Source organism: Chrysemys picta, chromosome 3 (assembly GCF_011386835.1).
Source record: "Chrysemys picta bellii isolate R12L10 chromosome 3, ASM1138683v2, whole genome shotgun sequence".
In the NCBI taxonomy this organism is placed as follows: Eukaryota; Metazoa; Chordata; order Testudines; family Emydidae; genus Chrysemys; species Chrysemys picta.
The window spans coordinates 165,693,373-165,716,136 of record NC_088793.1 but is presented as its reverse complement, the minus strand read 5'-3'; the positions used below and the strand labels follow the sequence as shown (position 1 = coordinate 165,716,136).

Genomic DNA, 22,764 nt, shown 5'->3' with positions numbered 1-22,764 from the left:
TCTAGTTCTTTATAAACCACCAAAATTACAAGCAATATATTATTTTAATAAAATGACAGATAAATTGAAACACTTCTAATAGGAGAATTTCCTCTACAAAGGAAATTCTTAGCATATTGATTTTCAGTTTAAAATTTCAGTCTAACCTACTTTAAACAATGAAAATTGTTCTGTTCTTGCTGTTCAAAATAATACACTGATTTTTTTCAGTTGAATCAATGTGCTGATTCACTGTAAATTGAAAGTTGCATTGAATTTATCTCCTGTGCCTAAACACTTCTATTTTTTTATTAGTTTTTTCTGCTCACTTATTGAAACTTAGCACACACTTGTACTATAGCCAAGTGTAATCTGTTATCAGTTTGGGATGGAATACCTGTGTTGGTGTTCACTAGGTCATGGAAGACTGTAAGCAGTTTTGGGGCAGAGACCATGACTTCCTCGTATGTATGTGGTCTTTTTTTTTTTTTTCTTTTTTAACAGTGCCTACTAAAGGGGGTTTCAATCCTGATTGTGGGGGCGGGATTGCTATTGTAGTACAAATAATAAATATTCCCCTTGCATCACTGTGATTTATGATTAAACTTTTTATAGACTGAAATGATGGAGCAAAACATGGAAAGACTACTGAAATGGCAAAGAGAAGCTGAAATTAATTGTCGCTCCTTAGAAGAGAAAAGAAAAGAACGGGAAAAGGTAAGACAAGACCCATTTTTTCACAAGTTTAAAGTTGCCTCCAGACTGCTGTTACCAGAGTGAACAAGTTGTTCCTTGAGTATTTGTCCATGTAGATCCCATTCTAGGTGCATATGTGCCTCAGGCACGCAAGATTGGATTCTTCTTCTTTGAGTGTTCGCTCATGTCGATTCCATATTTGATGTGTGCGCGCCCCCTAGAGCCAGCTTTGGCAACCTCTGGAGCCCTGTGCTTATGCGCTGGTACATTGGGCCCAGCGGGCCCCATGCCCTCTCAGTTCCTTCTTTCCACCAGTGACAGTTGTTGGAACGCTTCTTGTTTTCACAAGTCCGATAGTGGTTTCTCTAACTTTGGACTCTGAGTTTTTCTTGTATATCGTTACTGTAGTGTTAGTAGTTAGCATTTAGGAGCGGAGTCCCATTAGGGACATAGCCCCAAGGACGGGGTATGCCCCAGTCCCTGGGGTTTAAGCCATGGGCTGGGTGCAGCAAACCTATGTCTATTAGTGACCTGAACACGAGCTGCCTTAAGTGCCTCAGAGAGGCGCATATTAAAGAGAAGTGTAGGATCTGCAAAAACTTCAGACCTCGCACTCTTAAAGACAGGGATATCTGATTAAAAGCCATGTTGATGGAGGCTGCCCTGTGCCCTGCGTTGGAACCATGCCGCTCCGACTCTGCGTTGAGCACCTCGGCATCGGTGCGGAGTTGCCCTCTGACACCAGGACCTTCTTGGTGCCGCTCCCCTTCTCCCATGCCTAAGAAGAGGCATAAGAAGTCATGGTTGGAACGAGGTCATTCTCTGGCACGACACACACCTAACCGGGAGTCCCCACACAAATCGAGATCTGCACAGGGCTGCTCGATTTCCCCAAGAGCCACATCTGGCAGCGGCCACATCACCTAGGGCACCGAGCTCAAATTGGGAACCACCACCTATTCTTGGGAGATGTCGGAGCCCACAACATTTTTTCGTGTCACCTTCAACGTTGGAGGCATTCTGAGCAGCAAGAGACTTGATGTGTCTCCCTGTGCCACCCATGCCTGGGGACCTAGGCCCATCTTTGGCAGACCTCTCCAAGGCGGTTTCCTCTAAAGGGAAATCCGTGATGAGACTACCTTCTGGGCCTCCGACGTGGCACCGCTCCCCAGCCCAACGCTCCCCATCATCACGTCATCGTTCGCCACTTCGCTGGCCTCCACTTTCCCGGCACCAATCCTCGGTACCGTGAAGTGCATCTCCAGCTCTGAGACAACGGTCACCTTCCCCGTGGGGCCGCTCCCTGGTGCAACAGTGATCCCCAACAAGCCATGGCTACCAGCACGAGGCCACCTCAGCTCCACCCTAGTTTCCTAGGGAGGAATCTTCCACGGGGTCTGAGAGTGAGCCCTCCCCACCCCAGAGGCATCATCAGCACTGGTCTTAGGGGCCAGAGCCCTCAGCAGGCCCGCCATCGGGTCCCTGGCCATCCACCCAATGGTCACCCCAGTGTTGTTTTGGACCCTTTGGGGGTTCCCTCCTATGCCGTGCTCATATTCTCTCCAGGCACCCTTGGTAGTTTCTGAGGGCCAGGCCTTGGCTATGCCGAGGATGAACCAGCTGCAACACCCATGGCTGCCTTGTTCCCTGACGAGGCGGTGGCTGGACCTGCCAACCTTTTGCTACCCGATGATTTCCGTGCCCACCAGGAGCTGCTTGAAAGAGTGGCCTCCAAGTTGGGGCTGGAGATTGTGGTGCTCAAGTGTAGTTGGCTACAGCAACTACACTTCCCCAAGTGAGGGACCTTCCTGGGACCAAAGTATTGTATTCCTGGACCTAATGATCTCCCCCCAGTCACTGTTAGAGCCTTTATCACCTCTCTATCAAGACAGGAGTTTTGGTGGCTGTTATCTCCGCTCAAAGGATAAGCTAGATTTAGGCATTAATGGCAGGACCTCTTTTACTATATTTCACAAAGACAAGATGACTGTTCTTTGCTCTCGCCCTAGGTTCTTATTCAGAGTGGTCTCAGGCTTTTGTTTGCATCAGTGCATACACCCTCAGTGTTTCCCCCCCAAACCTCATTTGACTCCTGGAGAGGCAAAACTTCATATGCGTGGTGTCTTTAGGGCACTTTTCTACCCCCTCCATAGAACAAAACCTTTCCATAACTGGCCTAGAACTTTTTTTGTAATATTTGGGACAGGTCTAGAGGGCTCATTATTTCAACCCAGAGACTTTTGAAATGGATATTTGACAGCATAAAGATCTTCTGTGAACTAAACCTTCTCATATTAAAGCAAACTATACTAGGCCCCAAGTGACATGGGCATGCTTGAGGAAGGTTCCTATGTCAGAAATTTGCTAGGGAGCCAGTTGGAGCTCATTGCCTACTTTTTTTCAGCACTACTCACTAGTTGCAACTACTAGATCTGATGCCCAGTTGGTTAGGGCAGTCCTGCAGTCTTTATGTAAATTAGACTCTTGACATCCCCCTCCATAGGGAGATAACTGCTAGTCACCTAAAGTGAGATCCATGTTAACAGATAGTGGGAGACAAAACTCCAATTACTTACCTTACAGTAATTCTGGTTCTTCTGGCTGTTCTGCCCACATGGACCCCACGACCAGTCCTCTTTCTCTACTATTGTGAAATCCATTAGTTTTGGGATTCTGTATTGGCAAAGAAACTGAGAAGTGGCTGGGCCTGCTTTGCCGCAGGTGTTATGTGTGTGTGAGGGGGGTGCGTGTGTGTGTGCGTGCCTATTAAGATACCTGCTGATGCTACACTGTGCACTGTCAACCCAAAAGAACCCAATCTCATGCACATGGGGCGCATGCACACCTAGAGCAGGATACATGTAGCCAAAACATCTCAAAAGAAACCAGTTAGTGTAAGGAAAATAACTTTTTTGTAACATGATATTCTGATTTTGCTACTAAGGGGCAAATTTTAGTAGCTCGTATTCAAATTGAGGGAAAGTTAGTGGGAAAATATTTTAAGTATCTCCACTCTGACCTTCCCTCTTTCATTTTTTTCTCCTTTGTCACACTCTCCCTTGCTACTTTTATTTGGATTTTTTCTTTTCTTTTAGTTTGGCAGCTGGATGGATCTGCATTTGTTAGTGAAAGAATTTATTGGCCTACCACGAATTAAATTGACTAAAGCCATGTTCCCTACCTGTTGATAATAGTAGTCTGGTGGTTATAACTTGGTAAGAGGAAGTGAATCCGTATTTGTTGAAGGTAGGCTGGGCAGGCAGGCTACCAATTTGTTCACCTCTAATTTATAATTAGATGATAAAAAAAATCAGAAAAAAGTGTGAACATTTTGCTAGTAATTGGCTCACTTATTCCTGAGTGTGACCCTCCCCACCTGCATTCTTCTGCTCCTGGCAGGCCAGCCCAGGGTAGGAGTGGGCCTTTGGAAAGGGTATGAGGGCAGAGAGGCTGGGGGTAAGTGGGGGAGACATAAAGATTTGGGGAAATGGATCACTGGGATCCAAGAGGGTTGGGGACTTCATAGGATGGGTCTCTGGCTGGCAATGAGAGTGGGAACAGGCTGTGGGGGTACTTGAGGACATGGGATGGAGCAGGTGTCTTGCTGGAGGATAGGAGGGTGCTTAGGAGAAAGCAGAGGGGAAGCACTAGCACTTCACTACCTTCTCCATCTGACAAACCTGCTATGATTTGTTAGAGGGGAGTCCTGCAACTGCTGCCAAGAGAAGTTTGGCAGAGAGGTTTGTTGCCAGGAGACGCCACTAATGCTTTCCCTTCCCTATCTTCCTCCACTTTCTGCTCCCCCACTTAGCTCTCTCTTTTCCTTACCAACCTCAACACCCTCTACTAAAAGTCCTGTGCCCCCCATAGCCCTATTCCCTCACATAAATCCCCTCTCAAATTCATGTAGAGCCCCAACCATAAGGACCGTGGGGCTGGGAAGAAGCCTCAAAAACTAATTATACCTGGATGGATATCTACTTTGCATCTCCTAAAGATTGCAGGAGATGGGCTAGATTCCTAAGGATCTTAGGAGGTGTGCATTAGTGAAGTTCTGCTCCCCCAGAACTCAGGGGGGAGGAGTGAATGCCCCTCTACCAAACTTCTGTTGCTACTCAGTCTTATGTTAAGTCAAATTGAAAAAAACTAAGGCAGTTTCCTCACAAAAAACATTTTTACAGCAGTAAGTTAAACATGTAATCATAGCAAAGAAGGGAATTTTTTCCCCCAAAGGATCATGATTATTGGGGATTAGTCTGGTTGCTTAGTTGTAATGCTCAATGTTGTTATGGAGATCTACTTTTGAATTGATATATAAGCTTCATTCCATTATTTGCTAGTATTTTTTTGATCCACCTGTATTGGTGTAACAGATTCAGTAGGCTACTCTGATTGGCCAAACTGAGTCATGGCCATTAGTGACCATAACAGAATTTAGGCTTTACTTAAAAATGGTTTTTAAACTCTTTTTGCTTCTGTAAGAGAGGGCTTTAGTGTAATTAGTAACTATTTACAGAGACTATTTACAGTCCCTCCCCCATGTTTTCCAGTGTTAATAGTTATAGTAACTTGATTAGAAACATGTAACAGGAGTGTGTTTCTCCCTCCTCCCTCCCCCTCCCCCATCTTCTACATTTCTAGGAAGTATTACGTCAGCTCCGTGCCTTACAGACAGTGGCTCAGCAGTGCAAGGAGATCAAACTCAACCAGGACTTGCAGCAAGCCAAGAACGATTCCGATGGTCTACGGGCAGAACTTGACAACGTAGGATTTTTAATATCTGAACTATTCAAATGGAAGTGGTGATGCTGAGTTTTTATTTTATGTAAAATTTTAACTGTCCTCTTTTTTGTGTTTAAAGATCTATACATGACTAATATTTAAGTGCAACTAAATACATGACAGGTCAGAGCAAGCTGCGCTATGTTCCTGTCACAGGGTGAGCTGGTCCATTCAAAGACTGGGGCACAGCTGCACTTTTTCTCAGGTTTAGCCCATCTCTCTGTATGATGGGAATGAATACAAGGGTCATGTGACAGAAGCATGCATCTAAACCAGGCCTGCTGATTTAGATGCATGGCAGCCTGTAGTCATTCAAGAGAGAGACCCCCTCCCCACACACCAAAAGTTCAGAGAGACTCTCTCTCGCTCCTTAGTTCCCAGGCAGAGAGCCTGTGAAGAGGACAGGTGACAATTTTCCAGAACTCTAAGGCAGAAGACTTTTGGGGGAAGATATTTACAAGGAACTGGAAACTGTGCAGGGATAAGCCTCCATTGATGGACCTGCAGGATGCAGAAATCCCAGCTAAGAGAGGGGCTGGACTGCAGGGATGGGCATGTTCTGATAAAGACCTGGAAAAACTTGAGGCATTATAAACGGAAAGGAATAATTGAGGCTGGTAAGGATATGTTTGAGTGTTGTGTTATGATAATAAACCAAACTGGAAGAGAGCACTACTGTAAAATCGCCACATGTGATAGCTGGTTTGATGCAAGATTGAAGGTCAACTAAGGGAGCAGATGGGCCCAAAGGCAGTTTGGGGGTAATGCCCTGGAACCGTTCCCTTTAGACTTGTTCGGATTTGATCACTGCTTCTTTTCTACCCACACTCTCTAATAGAAAACTGCTTTTTTATTTTTGATACACATGATCTACACTGACTTAATACAGAGGTTCTAAATTTGTCCACGATACTGTCCGGCATAGCTATGTGTCATCCTAGCTGTGTGAGGACATTAATCAAACATTTTCTACAGAGGAGAAAATACTAACCACTAAACATACTCTTCTTTCCATGTTTACTCTTGAAACACTCGATTCATACTGAAACTTGAACGTCTAAAGGTTTTTATCCAGAAGAGCGTACTCCTTTCTAGAATGGAACTAAATTATTTCATTCTCATTTTTTCTCTCTCTTGATGTTGGTAATAAATTTACTTCCTTTTTAATTTGGAGTACTATAGAGCTCTTATGACAGATATAAAACAGATTAAAAAGGTTGAAAACCAGTTAGAATTTGGTGGTGTTACAGTTATGGTCTTGTTAACTTCCTGGTTTAGATAGCGATATAAAGTCAAGTGATAAATTTAAGATTGAGCATAGCACTACACTAATTTCCCTTACCCCTGAAGAATGTAGTTCTGGAGACAGAGGTGCAAGCTGAATGTCTTTGTTGGCCCATAAATACGGGGAATTAAGGTGTACAAATACTGGTTTTTAAGAACATGTAACCTCTTCCTTGACTATATAGTAAGTGGAAAAGGTAGAGTAATTTGTCAATCTCTTGATATTTGGATTGTACAGAATTGAGTCTAGTTTGGTATTGATCCTTTCTGTTTGTTGGCTGTTCAATGGCATATTTGGTGATAGCTGATCATCAGTCCAACACCTAAACGTTACCTCTCAAATGAGCAGTTGAGGACTGAGTGGGAATGGGGAAGCATCTTCTAAACCTAATAGGTGCTTGCTTTGACAAAATATGTTACGTTTAAAAAAAATTGAGAGCAAGTGTTAAATCTTCTGCCCTTATGATTGAACTTAAAAGAAAGCTCTGGTTAGGATTCCCAATGATTAACAGACTGTACTATAAATATTGCTTAAATTATGAATATATTTATACATTACAACTATATACTTGAAAATGTGCCTGAAAATATTTTTCATATCCTTGCCCAGTCTTGAGTTAAAGATTTGTGTTACCTTAACATGTACTGGTTTTGGTATGATACAGAATCTAGAACCCGGGACTGCACAGTGAAAGGTGGATGGATTTTTCAGATATCTGGCCTATTTTTAATTGCACTTTTTTAAAGCCATCATGCTGAGTTTCAAGGATTAGGGCCAAATTCTGCTCTTAGTTATACAACGCAGAAGTCAACAGTTACTCCCCCATACAGGGAGATGGGCTAAACCTCAAAAGTTCTCTTTCTGTAAGAGGAAGCAGAAGATAGCTTATTCTTTTTGCTTTGTTTTATAACGTATCTTTGGAGCTCATCATTTAAAGGGACATCAGGAATTTTTAATTTTTTAAAATAGATTAAATATGACTACAAATAAAATGTGATGTGTTTTCCTCATAGGCAATAGCAGTGAAACACCATTTGGAAAACAACTCCAATGAGCTTGCACAGAAGCTGTACAGAACAGAAGAGGCTTTACTGGCAAGCCGGTCAAAGGAAAATGAGTTGAGGAGAAACTTTGAGGTAAAGAAATCAGAGGGGCAACTGGAATAATTAATAATTTAAACTGGAAATCAGTAAGAACTGGTGCCATTTAGGCCTTACTGACTCACAGGGGAACTCTGCAAGCTGTATGTTGGAGAATAGTGTATTTCCACCAGAAGTTGTGTTTCGATACTGTCTTAATCTGGCTGTCCTTTTTTGGACCATCTTAAAACTGTGACAATGTTCCTCCTCTGCCTGTTTTGTAACTAATGTTTTGTTGTAGGAAATGAAGAAGGAAAAATACCTACTTTGCTGCCAGTCTGATGAAAAATCAGAAAAAATCCATCAGCTGGAAGAAGCACTAAAAATAGCCCAGCACCTTCTAAAGGAGACCCAGAAGACTGCTGAAGAGATGAAAAGTGAGTGACACATTTCTACCTATTTAAATCCCGTTACAAACTATTACTTCAGTGTGGGAGATCTGTAAACTTCATTATAAATAGTGATTTGACGCATCCCCAAGAAATAAAAAGTTCCCACTGTGTGATATAGTTAAATTAACTTTCAGCTAATACACGCAATTCTCTTTCCAAACTGAGATGGAACTTCTTTATACAAATATACTAACTCATCACATTATATCATTTTAAAGCGATTTAAAATGAGGAATAAATATGTCCCAAACAAAACTATATGGTCAGCAAATTAAATACTACAATGTGCTCCTGTGTTTTAAAATCTGAAGCAAACAAATATACCTCAAACTATTATCCTTTAGCTTGTATATGGACTCCATCAAGCTAAAACATGATGAAATGTTACCCGCCGAGCCCTAACTTGACTTTTCCCTACATTTGTCTATCTGGTTGGGAAAATGCATTTTGCAGACTGAGGTTTAAGAGAACAGGTAATTCTGCTAAATAGCCATTGTAAAGAAGGAGACTGCTCCCACTTATCGCTGTAGAAGTCTAACCTCACTTAATGAGATTTCAAAATTAAATTTATGGACCTAGTCCTGCTCCCATTTTAATCAGTATTTCTGCACTCTCCAATCCATGAGGCCATCCAAATAACTGTTTTGCGTTTTGATCTTATTCTTGGCAAGTGGCAGCACTTTTGGCTAGCTAAGAAAATGTAATGCCTTCTAAGTCCATTTTCTTGCTTTCGCTATCTTTTATCTGTGGTTCTTAAGGTGTCAAATGGGAGCATTCTCTCAGTTATCTGGAGGGAATAATTATGAACAAAAAAAATAAGTCAGAAGATGTTTGTGCTGTAGCGCTTCACTGCAACCAACAATAACTTGTCCTAATTGAAACATAACTGAATGTGGGTGCCCAGAGTCCTAGGCTGTCACCCTTAACCCCCGGACGGTTCTTCCTCTCTAAGAAGTCTCTGATTATCCTCTCTAGTTATACCTTTTCCCCCTTGTAATGGAGTGGGACTCACCCTGCGGCGCCTCCTTCTGGTCATCCAGGGACTTAGCTAATTTCTAGCCAGAGCACCCTCTGATGGTCACCATCCTGCTCGACATTAGCCCCCGTGTCCCTCCCAGACCCTGGTGTCCTCCCCTGTCAGGGTCCTGCCCCCAGCAGTAACCCACTATCTGGGGATTCCCACCCAGGGGAATCTCCACCCCCATCCTCCACCTTGCCTCAGTGGCTACTACCAGTCACCATCTAGCCCTGTTTCACTAGGGCCGACTGCAGTCTGTAATGTCCACTCATCATTGGTAGGGGACTTTGGACCTGCTGCCTGTCCCTACAACTCAGTACCTCTCTGGGCCTTGGACAAGGCCCTGCAGCCTGGGGAGTTGCTAGCCTGGAGCTCCCCAGCTCCTCTGGCCTTTCCCTAGCCCTGCTTCACTCCAATACCCTTAGCTTCCCCAACAGCTAGGTCCCTCTCCCTTCAGAGCTAGAGGAAGATTGACTGAGTGTTTGGCTCACAGCCCTTTTATAAGGGCCAGCTGTGGCCTGATGGGGGCGTGGCCCAGCTGTAGCTGCCTCCCCAATCAGCCCAGGCTTGCTGCTTTCCCCAGCCACAGCCCTCTGCCGGGTTGTTCCAACCCCTTCAGGGCTAGAGCGGGCAACCGCCCCGCTACACTCCCCTTTGAATCGCCACCCTAAATAATCCTTCTCCATCCTAGGTGTTGACATAGTTCAAATAACTGCTATCATTTCCCTTCCCCTCTCTGTGCCCCTCTTTCTCACCAAGTTCTGGGTCTTGGAGACATTGAATTTTCCTTGTCCTGTAGGAAGGGAATGCGTAGTCTTGTTTTATATGGTAAGTTGGTGTTATTCAATAGAATTCTCTTTGCAATACGGGAAATCTCTTGTATTGTCTGTGTCTCTTAATTTTACTCCATACATCAGTCCATCAAACACTTTGATCATTTTTATATATTCTGGATTTTGAAGACCGGAAAATGGACAAATAGGGCACCAAAATTCTTTATCTAGCCATTGATACTGTTACCTGTCAACCATGAGTTTCAGAGTACAAGCCATCAGACCTCAGTGAAGATGGGCTGTAGAAACAGAGTTAGAATTGTGAAGCATAGAGCGATTTGACTAGCAGTATGTTCTTTCTCCAAAACTGAATTCTGGCAATGCTAAAATTGTCTCAGCTATACAATTTTATGGTTTGGGAATAAAGGCAGTTTTAGAACACATACGTAATTATATTCTGAAATACTAAGAAAATGTATTGCTAGGTGAAAAATGGAAAATTGTCAATATTGCCATTTTATAGTGTTACCCATAAAAGCTTATACTGCATATTTGACATAGTTTGCTTTCACAAATTAACCACTTAATTTTTTTTATTACTATAGATAAGAGTTTATCTCAGAAAATAGAATTGGAAGCACAAGAAGCCGAGCTTCAGTATTTAAAAACCAACAATAAATTGCTCCAGTATTCAGTCCAGGAGCTACAACTTGAAAATGGAACCCTTAAGAATATGAACAAGGCGTTAGAAGAAGAAAAAGTAGACTTACTAGAAACAAACATAAGTTTTTCATATAGTTTAATAAGGCATTTTATACTTAAGCTTTTAAGAGCCAAAATATTTATTTGTGTCCTTTTTAATATCTAGTCTCTATTCTAATATAACATTTGCTATAACTTCTCCATTAGTAGCATGGAAATCTCATTAAATCTGTTATCTTATAAACTTCTGGCTATCAAAGATACAGGAGGTCTTTAGCGGGACACCTGAAAACATGATCAAATGTGCACGTTTTGTCTGTTCCGTGGCCCAGCTTTTCTCCTCATTTGGAACAAAGAGGTGATTCCTCTCACCTGTAGAACTGGGAGGCGGACCAGTGTTGTTGCTGAAGGCTCCAGGACTAAGCTCCATCCTTCACCTCAGGCCACCAGAAATTGTGTCCACCAGCAGAACAAGTTGGCGGTTCAGTTTCTCCCAACAACTTTGTTTTATCATGAATTTTTGTTCATTTTTCTGCAATATTGATTTCATTTCAACTTCTTGCTCCTCTTTCTCTCTCCTCAAGTAAGTTCTCTGGATCCGCAAACACAGCACTTCTCAGTAACTCCCTTTGACCACTAGTGCAGTGGTAGAAAAGCCCTGCAAGATCAAGCTAAGTCCAAGTAGTTCAGTGGGCAGCTTTTTAGCGGACTTAGAGGGTAACCTACGTCTTGCTGCTACAAGCCACCAACCCTTGCTGTGTGAGGGGATGGGGCTTTGTTGGACCAGAGCACTAGTGCCCTGCATGCGCACATAAACACACCCATTTGAAGCCCTGACTCCATTGTGAGAAGGCTTGATCAGGAGCATGAGGAGTCTCAAGGAGATAAGAACCCCACATAGTCTGCTCAGGAATAACACTTGGAAACTCCATATGCTCTGGGCCCCAAAAAGACAAACGGAATTGTCCCCTTTGTAAGGAAGTAATATGTATAATTAATGAGCAGGTCGTATAAACATCAGGCTTTAAATCTTTTCTCTTGCCTTCCCACTCTTAGGATGTGTTTGCTGGGGTTTTCTCCTATATGCAGGTCTCCTAGAGTGCTCTGTATCAGACTCACTGCCCCCTCCCACCCTGGAGTATATCTGGGTGTGCAGAGACACGTGTTACTTCTGTGAAGCCCTGTCTCAGGTGGCAGGGTAATGTAAATTGTTCATCTCTGCTTTTCAACCTGGGATCCTCTTTCCACCAGGGAAGGGGGCCCAAATTTGAGGTCACAATGGAGTGGGAATTGTCCCTGTCCGTTTATCAGGTCAAGGACCCAGGTTTTACCAGGGAAAGGAGTTTGGAGTCTCCTCCCCATCTCCATAGGCTTGCTCAGCGTTGAAGGATTAAAGAGCACTTTAGACAGTGTGTGCCCAGAACAGAGGCACATAAGAATTCCATTCCTTATGTAGCTGCACCATCAGAGGATTACAGAGGCGTCAAGGAGAAATCCCTTCCCATGTTCAAAATGGCTCCTGCTTTACTGAGTAAAAAGCCCCAAGTGGTACTAATTCTCTTCGGAAGGGTGTAGACAGACACCCTTTCAGGCACCTGGGGCCATCTAGCAAGCTATTCCAACAATCAGCATTTGTCTCAGTACCCCTACTTAGTTGAGAGATGCCCAGAGCAGGGTGATTAGCGTGCTACCTCACTTCTGTAAACAATCGGGGGAAGTACCCCATGTACACAACCACACAAAAAAGAAATCCCAAACCCACATGACTCTCTCAGCACTGGAAGCCAGTGTCTTGAAAAAAACCTCAATAATAATAAACTATCTAGTTTCTCATGCTTTCCTCCTTTGAGATCATCATTTCTGGTTAAAACTAGATGTTAAACGAAAATGTAAGGAAAATTTGAAAGTTTGGGGAACCTAAGTGCAGCAGTAGTCCTACCAGAGAGAGACATCGCCATGCCTCCACTTATGGTGCAAAGGAAACGATACCTTACTTGCCAGGGTCTGTACTTCAAAATTAGACCGTGTTTAAACATGTCTTTTCACTCTGCCCCTAAGATTAACCATAACGGACTGATGTGATATTAAACATAACAGTGCAGTGTCTACACTGCATGTTGTAACATCATGTTAATGAACACATTAATTAATACCTTGTGAAACTTCCCACTATAGACGTGCCCCTATTGTCTTTAAACTGCTTCTACTACCTCATTATGTCACACTCAACTTGTGAGAGCATATCAGTTCTGATGTATACAGAATTTCCATCTAAATTATTAATTAAGTGATTCTTCTTATGACAGCACTATTTTTGCTAATAATTTAGATAGGTGTTTTTAGTTTTTAAACCTGTCCATCTAGGTGAATTTTTTCTTATCAATTCCCTCTGCATTTTCTAGCCTGCAGTCTTTTTCTACTTCCATTTGTGGTGAATGACGGACTGTAGTTCTGTGCTCTCGCTTCAGAAATAAACACATGAAAAAGCAATCGTGTAGCACAGTGTGGAGCCCGTATTGTGGCAAGCAGGCACTGAGTTACAGTGCTAACTCCATGCCCAGCTAATGGAGCACTGTGCTTGATATTTACGTTATCCTGAAGTGTGTTTTATAAGGCTGCCAGATATCCACCATCCCTTTATTTTGGCATTATTCCAATGCACATAGGGTGGACAAACCTGCCTGGACCACATGCGTTTCAGCTGGGTTTTGTCATTTGGTTATTTTGAATATTCTATTTAGATTATTATTTCTCTATCAAGGAAATCTACACACATGTAGCTTTCCAATAAACATGACTTTAATGTTTCTCTGTTGGAATTAGAAGCTGCTATAATTCAATTGTATATTACTAAGTGAATCTACTATACAAATGCATATTATAACTTTTGTCTGGTTTTTTAGTTGCACTGAACTTTTAATGACAGGTGAGATGCCATTAGTGAGAGTATAATGCTTATACAGAAGAATGAAGTTTCCTATTAGCAACTAAAAACAATTTTTTATTTTATAGTTGGACAATCTGAAGTCTACAATTCAACGGAAGAAGCAAAATGGATTTGCTCATAGTGAAAAGAAGACGTGGATGAAATCCTGTAAGCAGCTAGAGAAGGGAAAAAAATGTTGCAGAAACAAATTCCTGAACATGGTGCTCCATTAAAGGAGCAAAAGCCAAGTATTGGGTAGTTTAAGAAGGAAATGCTCTACTAGAATGTTATTATGAGGCTGCAAATCATTCATGGAAGTCACGGTTTCCGTGACCTCTGTGAATTTTGCAGTGCTGGTGCAGCTGATCCCAGGACCACCCCATCAGCTGGGGAAGCCCAGGAGCCAGCCGCACTGGCCGTTGCTCCAGCAGCACTAGGCATGGTCCCTGGTGCTGCCCTGGAGCAGCAGTCTGGGACTAGTGGCAGCGGGGTCCTGGGCATCACCCCCAGCAACAGCGTCAGCCCTGTTCTCCCCCACTCCCCAGCAGTCTTCAGGAGCGTCCCCCCTCCCAGTAGGTAAGATTTAGTCATGAGTATTTTTAGTAAAAGTCATGGACAGGTCATAGGGCCGTGACTTTTTGTTTATTGCCCGTGATCTGTCCAGGACTTTTACCAAAAATACCCGAGACTAAAACATAGCCTTAATCGTGATCCTGTTTCTAACCTTAATTCATTTATTTATACAATATGTTTTCAAAACATGCATTATTACGTTTGATTCAGATGAGTCTGAATCTGTAAAAAGCAACAGAGGGTCCTGTGGCACCTTTAAGACTAACAGAAGTATTGGGAGCCTAAGCTTTCGTGGGTAAGAACCTCACTTCTTCAGATGCAAGTAATGGAAATTTCCAGAGGCAGGTATAAATCAGTGTGGAGATAACGAAGTTGGCTCAATCAGGGAGGGTGAGGTGCTCTGCTAGCAGTTGAGGTGTGAACGCCAAGGGAGGAGAAACTGCTTCTGTAGTTGGATAGCCATTCACAGTCCTTGTTTAATCCTGATCTGATGGTGTCAAATTTGCAAATGAACTGGAGCTCAGCAGTTTCTCTTTGGAGTCTGGTCCTGAAGTTTTTTTGCTGCAAGATGGCTACCTTTACATCTGCTATTGTGTGGCCAGGGAGGTTGAAGTGTTCTCCTACAGGTTTTTGTATATTGCCATTCCTGATATCTGATTTGTGTCCATTTATCCTTTTGCATAGTGACTGTCCAGTTTGGCCAATGTACATAGCAGAGGGGCACTGCTGGCACATGATGGCATATATAACATTGGTGGACGTGCAGGTGAATGAGCCGGTGATGTTGTAGATGATCTGGTTAGGTCCTGTGATGGTGTTGCTGGTGTAGATATGTTGGCAGAGTTGGCATCGAGGTTTGTTGCATGGCTTGGTTCCTGAGTTAGAGTTGTTATGGTGCTGTGCGTGGTTGCTGGTGAGAATATGCTTAAGGTTGGTTGGGTGTCTGTGGGCGAGGACTGGCCTGCCTCCCAAGGTCTGTGAAAGTGAGGGATCATTGTCCAGGATGTCACTGCAGTGCTCTACAACCCATCCTTAAAAGAGAGGGATTCTAGGCCCAGCCATTCCCAATTTAAAACACCTTTTTCTTCTGGTTGAGAGGAAGGGGGGAAATTTTTGCTTAAACATTTTTAACTAAATGTTTTTTCATTGAAATGTGCTGCATTCTCAAAGCCGAAATGTTTCACGGAGATGTATTGATTCAGACAAAGTTTTTGCTGCGAAGGTTTCTGAGATGCAAAGTGGACTCTTGCAAGGAGGAAGGCCCCCAAATTGAAAACCTGATGTTTTTGATTCAATTTCATTTTGTGAAAGCATTTGAAAGGCTTATGGTTTCATTCCAATCTAGAATAAAAACAAATTTGGAAACCTCGAAAGGTGTCGCAAAACAGAATTGTCGCCCTCTGGCCAGCTCCACTTAAAACAGTAGAAGAGACATCATTTTCAGATGGAAATGATTTTCCAGTTAATGGTGTTCCTTTAAAGGAAAAAGAGAACATTTTCTTGGGGAAAACGCGTTTTGCTATTTTAGTAGAGCTGCTGTTGCACAAATCCACACCCTTGCCTGAGTTCACCTATAAAATTCTAGGAACGCAAGATAGTCCTAATAATTCCCCCATTATATTTTATTCAGTGAGTAAATGCCATTTTACTTTCTTAAATTATTACCAGTTGTCATCTCCATCTTGAAATGAGCAAGATCAGATTGATTAGAACAATAAAGTAATTTAAGCAACCTTGGTTAATAGAAGCTGTTTATTTTTTAGGGGTTGCTGATATTCCTATTGTGAAAACCGACCCTTACATTTTGTGCAGAACAACTCTAAACCTAAGGACCAGTCCCCGTCTTGCTGCCCAAAGCCAAAAATTGTCACCATGTGCCCAACTTTTACGAAAAGGCAGGTCAGATAATCTTGGGGAGATCTGTAAACCGACAGCTGGTGGCAGCAAATCACAAAAGGTAACTGATCTTAAAAATGTATCTGAATGTGCAGGGCATGGGCAATCCACATAATGTATTTATCTCTGCAAGTGAGTTTGAAGATATGCCGTGTTATTCACACCTCCTTTCTATCTGCCATGAATATAGTGAAGACAAGGTCATCAATGTAAATACAATCAATAAAGCGTGGCATATAACAAAGATCTGGGCATAATGGTACACTTAAAATTGTTGGTATGATCAAATCTGTGATCTCATGCCAAGTGCTCATTAACTTGGTAAATAGAAATGAGGTAAATCTTCCCACTTTAATGCTCCTCACAAATATTTGATTATTTCTTGAAAGACCTGGCTGCCTAGAGCAGGGGGTGCGTGTGTGCGTGCATAGATGGATTACACACAAAAGCACTCAAAAGTTCGGATATGCTGGAATGAAGGCTCCTTGTCCCAATCTCTCTGTTCAGCCAGCCCCAGTTCTCTTCTCCTCCTCCTCTTAGCTCTGTGTCTTCTCTCAGTGTCTCCTACACATTCCTTTCCCCGTACCCCCGCCTTCTCTCATAGTCTTCTAGTCCTAGCCTCGCCTACTGGCTCCCTGTCCTTGGTCCCCTCCCCTCCCCCCTGTTCCAGTCCCAATCTTGGCATACTCCTTGTCCCAGTCTGCCCTCCCACTCCCACCCCCCATTTGCCTTTTGTCCCCTCTGCATTTGAGTCCAGTATCTTCCTCCACCACCGTGCATGTGCACCAGCTTGGAGGGGTCATTGGGAGTACAGGAAAGAAAGGTTCCTATCTCAGTTCTGGTGCTTGGCCCAAAGCAGCTGGGAAGAACCGTTGCAGGGAAACTCTGGCGTTGACCCCTGTAGGCCTGGGTTGGAGCATATCAGTTGCTCTGTGAGGATGGCTCAGTGCTGTGTTTTCATATCCAGGAGCTGTGGGGAAATGGCACATGTGCAGTCACTCTGTGGGGAATAGCTCATGCGCAGTTTGGTTAGTACTAAGAGCTGTGCGAGATCCAAGTATATGCAGCAAGGATGAAATCTTCAGAGATTTTAGCTGCTAAAAATCTAAGAATTCTCTCTACTGAGCGTCTGTGAACTGTGATTTTTTTTCAAAGGCTTCTAATTTGGCCAAATTTGGGCAGGTTTTCCTGCGGATGGCAAAAAGCACATTCTCTGACACAAAGGCCACTTCCTGCCAAATGACAAGTCCCTGCTCCAACACATGGAGCTTTTTCAAAGAAAAGTTGCCAGAATATTTTCATATGAGAAAAATGTAGATTTCCCTAGCCTTGCTCTTGGGAATAGCTTAACCATTTTGGCTGAAATTCTGCCTCTGTCCCCCACCCCCGAAGAAAAAGAGCATGAGGCAGACATACAGCATGGAAAATTTCAGCCCGACCAATTAAAGTTTGTAAAGTTATAAGCAGCAGAAAACAGGGTCTTGTAATGGGAGGAGACAGGTAACCTTAATAATAAATGATCCTACTTGCTTTGCCAGTAAAATATGTTGGTAACAATTTTGTTTTTGCTGTTGCATTGCTGTGAACTTAGCCAATTTAAACAACACACAAAATCATTCTTTAAGTAACAATCTCTACAAAAACAATCATGCTTCAAGAAATTGTTTAAAGAGATATTCTGTTCCCAGAGTTTTCATTTTTTAGGGCCAGACTCTGAAGTCGTTTCTCAGTCCTTATGCAAACTTCATCTGATTTTTTTCCTTTGCTTTTAATTATTGAGGACACTGGAATGAAAATTGATCTCATTCTTTAGAAGTTCTGGTACTGAACTTTGTCTTACTGCTTGTATTGTGATAGCCTCAACCAGACACTGGTAACTGCATGTCCACAATCTGAGATTTTGCCCATTGCTAGAAAAACACTGTTAGAGTGACGGAACAATTAGAGAGGTGGCACACTATCTCCACAACTCTTAGGTCTAAAAAGGAATGCTTCCACAGTGTCTGCTTTCAGTGGTAAAAATCATGTATTTTTAGACTTAGCCTTATATTTCTCAAGTTACTATTACAATTACGGAACTGTAAGGACCGTCTTCCCTTTTTCCACTTGACATCAACATTTTAACAGCTTTTATTTTGATAAGTATTGGCGCTAGAAGGATAAGCCCTGATGCTCATCTCTCACACAGGACCCACATCAGTGTAAGTGGGATGAGAATTTAGACCAATTACCTACACTATCAGAAGCTGTGGCATTTGGGATTTCAATTGTCGTGAAGCACACATTTATAACTACTTAAGTTTTAACTAATTGATGCTAAAATCATGTCAGAATTTGGTGGGAAGTGCAGGGGAGACAAGGATGATTGTAATAGCAGTGGGGACTGGAATTTGAGATAGCCCCAAAGGTATAAATATTGTGAAAATTTTCAACAGTTTTCCAAAGCTAGTGTTGAACAGCAGAACATCTGGACAAGATATCCTCTGCAGGCCAGTGTAAATGCTTCAGGACGAAACAACTTTTTCAAGTGCTATTATATTTACAGAATAAACTATAGGACATTTACAAATTCATTATGAAATATCAGTAATTAAACTTAAATTACTCGTATCTCAAAATACAGTTCTGCAGATTAGTGATTGAGCAAGAATAGACTAGACAAGGAATTACTGTGTACTACTCCTTAGCTTTGCCTATACCTTGTTATATTATGTGACTTGCGATTTGTAAAGCTTGAACGTGGTGAGGAGTAGGTAGTTGCTGTAAAGCATTCTGCACAGCACTGTTGTATTTTCAAAGTGATCAATATAAACACTGAAGATTCTTGCATTTAGCGGTGTCTGCTAATTCATGGTATTCGGTCGCTTGGAATGCGTCTCTCACTTCCTGCTGGTACTTAACAAGACTATTTTTTGTTGTGTTGCAGGTAGATGATGCTCAACAGTGCCAAGCAGAAACAGCTATTGAACCCATGGAATCTAGTTCAAGATCTCTTTGCATAAATGAGCAACCCACAAAAACTGTTGCTCAGACCTCTAGGGAGAATCTTAACACTCACAAAGCCAGATGTTCCTTGAGCACACAAACATCACCTGAGCAAAATGAGGAAGGCAAAATCTGTATAATACTGTAAACCTGAGTAGTATAAGGGCCCTACCGTCAATAAAACCCTAACCCTGCCTCTTGACCCCTTAACCCTGCACCTTGACCCCTTAAATCCCACCCACCTGTCACAGGAAGTCTCGCCCCACGGGGTGTTACTTCCGGGGTCAAGATGGCCACATGATCCGCAGCAAGGTGTGTCATGTGACCCTCCCCCTAAGAACTCCTCCTCGGTATTGGTTTTACCCCGATAGGACCACCCTGAGAGGAGATTTGACCAGTCAGGGTGAGTTCCAGGGCGGGGTGACCTGTCCGGATGTGGGTCATGTGACCCCTCTAAGAACTCCTCCCAACACCCTCTGCCAGTCAGAGTGCAGCACTATTACCCCATATGTCCCAGCTCCGGGCAGAGGAGGCCATCTCTTACCAAGGACACGTGTTTTAGAAATTGTGGAAAGGCTGCTGAGAGGAAACCTGGACTCCTTTACCACCCCTGTGAGAACTTCAGACTTTGTTTTAGCCCCGAGCACCTTTGGACTTGTGTGGAGAAAGCGCTACATCAGTGACAGTCCTGAGGAGGACCCTTTGACTCAACCGTTGATGGATACGTTGGAATCTGACCCCGAAACCCTTGTGAGGCACCCCGATGAGTGTGACGGCCTCTCATTGTTCAACTCGCTAGAGGTGGAAGGCGATCATAGCTTAGGGGAGTCACCAGCTGACAAGGTGAACAGAAAAGACGTCGCTCAGGTAAATGAATGATTAAGAAGCGACAGTCAAGGATGGGGTATAATGGGGCTAGGAACCAGGGATTGCGTAAATTAAAAACAAGCAGTGGGGTGCTTACACTGCGGGGCGCTCGGGGGGCTTGGCGTGGCACTCGGAGGGGGAGCAGGGTCTTGGCATGGCGTGTCGCTCAGAGGGAGCAGGGGCGCATCGCTCGGAGGGGGGCAGGAGCTTCGGGCGGCGTGGCGCTTGTAGGGGGCGGGGCTTCGGGTGGCGCGGTGCCGAGGGGGCGGGGGCTTGTGAGGCGGCACACAGGGCGTGGGGCTTCGGGCAGCACAGCGCTCAGAGGGGGGCGGGGGCTTGGCGCGGCGCTCGGAGGGGAGGCGGGGGCGCGGCGCTTGGAGGGGGCGGGGCTTCGGGCGGCGCGGCGCTGGGGGAGCGGGGGCTTGCGTGGCGCACAGTGGGTGGGGCTTTGGGCAGCACAGCGCTTGGAGGCGGGGCGGGGGCTTGGCGCGTCGCTCGGAGGGGGGGCAGGAGCTTGGCACGGCACGCAGCTCGGAGGGGGGCGCGGCGCTTGGAGGGGGCGGGGCTTCGGGCGGTGCGGCGCTGGGGGGTGAGGGTTTGCTCGGGGGTGGGGCTTCAGGCGGCGTGGTGCTGGGGGCGTGGGGATTTCGGCGGCGCTGGTGGGGGCGGGTTCAGCTGTGCGTCGCTCACAGGATGGGGTACGGCGGGGCGGCGCTCTTCTTTTTGCCTGGGGTGGCAAAAAAGTTAGAGCCGGCCCTGCCTCGACTGTCACTTCTTAATCATTCATTTACCTGAGCAACGTCTTTTCCGTTCACCTTGTCCGCCGGTGACTCCTCCAAGCCATGATCACCTTCCACCTCTAGGGGGTTGAACAGTGAGAGGCCGTCACTCTCATTGGGGTGCCTCACAAGGGTTTTGGGGTTGGATTCCAACATATCCATCAACGGTTGAGTCAAAGGGTCCTCCTTGGAACTGTCACTGATGTAGCGCTTTCTCCATACACGTCCAAAGGTGCTCGGGTCTAAAACAAACTCCTAAGTTCTCACGGGGGTGGTTAAGGAGTCCACGTTTCCTCTCAGTAGCCTTTCCACAATTTCTAAAACACATGTCCTTGGTAAGAGATGGCCACTTCTGTCCGGAGCTGGGACTTCTGGGGTAATGGTGCTGCACTCTGACTGGCAGAGGGTGTTGGGAGGAGTTCTTAGAGGGGTAACACGACCCACTTCCGAACAGGTCACCCCGCCCCAGGACTCACCCTGATTGGTCAAGTCTCCTCTCTGGGAGGTCCTATCAGGGCAAAACCCATCCTGATTGGTAGAAGACGGTGGGAGGAGTTCGTAGAGGGGTCACATAAGTCACCTTGCTTCTAGTCATGTGGCCGCTTTGACCCCGGAAGTAATACCCTCTGTGGCGGGCCTTCCTGTGACCGGTGGGCGGGGTTTGAGAGGTCAAGGGGTGGGGCTTAAGGAGTCAAGGGGCGGGGTTAGGGTTGGATTGATGGTAGGATCCTTATGTTACTGGCCTGCATGTAGTGACTCGGTGTGGCTCCCCTCCTGCCCAGCAGAGGGAGAGCCCTTACAGACACCCAAGTGGGCGGAGTCACCGACTCCTGTTCCCGCCCCCCAGAAGTCAAGGGGCGGTACAGGAAGTATAAAAGCTGGCCGCCAGAGTTCAGTGAGGCCCCAGCCACCGCAGGGAGCAGACGTGCGGCCGGGAGCTCCCGGCCGGGAGACCTCCGAGGCTCGAGGCTGTTTCCCTAACTGGCCGGAGCTACCCCAAGCCCACTATGAAGAGGAACTGCCGGAGCCCATCGGCTCCCAACATTGGGAGGAGCCGTCGGACCTGCCCCGCACCAACTACGAAGGCGAGGAACCCCCAGAGCCCCTCCGCCCCTGCTGTTACCCAGAGGAGCCGTCGGAGCCTCAGTGGCCGGATTTCCCCGAGGAGCTGCCAGACCTGCCCCCAAGCCCCGGACCAGAGGAACCGATGTTGCTGGACTGGCCCGAGCCCGGCGTCACCTGAGCTACCAAACTGATTGTTGCTCAGCCCCTGCACCAAAGGGGCCTGAGTTGTGACTATTTGTGCCCTGCCCTGATCCAGGGCATGGGCCTACGAAACTCACTGTTGTACTGGTGCTCAGTCCCTGCACCAAAGGGCCTGAGCCCCCTAACTGTGTCTTGTTGCTCAGCCCCTGCACCAAAGGGCCTGAGCTCCCTAACTCTATTTGGTTGCTCAGCCCCTGCACCAAAGGGCCTGAGCCCTGAACTAATTGGTTGTTTGCTCAGCCCCTGCACCAGAGGGCCTGAGCCCTGAACTAACTGGTTGTTTGTTCCACCAGTAGTGAGTCGGTGTGGCTCCCCTCCTGCCCAGGAGGGTCGAGCCCCGGCACAAACCTTCTACACTGCAGTTATATCACTTCAGATCAAGATAACCTTTGGAAGATAAATAGTTTTCATGACTAGGTTTGAAAACTATATGCTCACTATTTTTTGTCAAAATAATTTGTATAATACTTTGAACACTAAATCATTTTTACAGGTCTTGTTGTTAAGCATTTCCTGATAACTATGTCAGAAAAGCTGTGTTGAAAGCATGGTCATATCCATTTTTATTTCACAACATGTTGGTAATATAGCTGATCGTTGTACAATGTTCTGTAAATAATTCTGTAGAAACTTGTTTGAGAAAAAAATTAATAGAAATGCAGTTAAATACCAAACCACACATTACATTAGCAGTATTCCTTCTGTA

At 44.8% G+C, this 22,764-nt stretch overlaps 2 protein-coding genes across 2 annotated transcripts; both read left to right on the top strand.

Annotated features, from left to right (window-relative positions):
• Window positions 1-353: 353 nt before the first annotated feature.
• LOC135982493 (centromere protein F-like) lies at window positions 354-8,017 on the top strand. The gene is made up of 3 exons (XM_065589479.1): window positions 354-696; window positions 5,317-5,439; window positions 7,756-8,017. Exons 1-3 carry the CDS (start codon window positions 601-603, stop codon window positions 7,906-7,908), a joined length of 372 nt encoding a protein of 123 aa, XP_065445551.1. The 5' UTR covers window positions 354-600; the 3' UTR covers window positions 7,909-8,017.
• Window positions 8,018-8,125: 108 nt separating this feature from the next.
• LOC101953713 (uncharacterized) lies at window positions 8,126-19,375 on the top strand. Its single transcript, XM_065589987.1, has 5 exons — window positions 8,126-8,258; window positions 10,670-10,824; window positions 13,779-13,860; window positions 16,029-16,222; window positions 19,088-19,375. Exons 1-5 carry the CDS (start codon window positions 8,126-8,128, stop codon window positions 19,292-19,294), a joined length of 771 nt encoding a protein of 256 aa, XP_065446059.1. The 3' UTR covers window positions 19,295-19,375.
• The last annotated feature ends 3,389 nt before the right edge of the window (window positions 19,376-22,764 follow it).

Coding starts and splice junctions, on each gene's coding strand:
- LOC101953713 (XM_065589987.1), top strand. CDS start 8,126: ATGAAGAAGGAAAAATACCTACTTTGCTGCCAGTCTGATGAAAAATCA. Junction 8,259..10,669: donor GACTGCTGAAGAGATGAAAA/GTGAGTGACACA, acceptor TTATTACTATAG/ATAAGAGTTTATCTCAGAAA. Junction 13,861..16,028: donor GAAGACGTGGATGAAATCCT/GTAAGCAGCTAG, acceptor TTTATTTTTTAG/GGGTTGCTGATATTCCTATT.
- LOC135982493 (XM_065589479.1), top strand. CDS start 601: ATGATGGAGCAAAACATGGAAAGACTACTGAAATGGCAAAGAGAAGCT. Junction 697..5,316: donor AAAGAAAAGAACGGGAAAAG/GTAAGACAAGAC, acceptor CTACATTTCTAG/GAAGTATTACGTCAGCTCCG. Junction 5,440..7,755: donor TACGGGCAGAACTTGACAAC/GTAGGATTTTTA, acceptor TTTTCCTCATAG/GCAATAGCAGTGAAACACCA.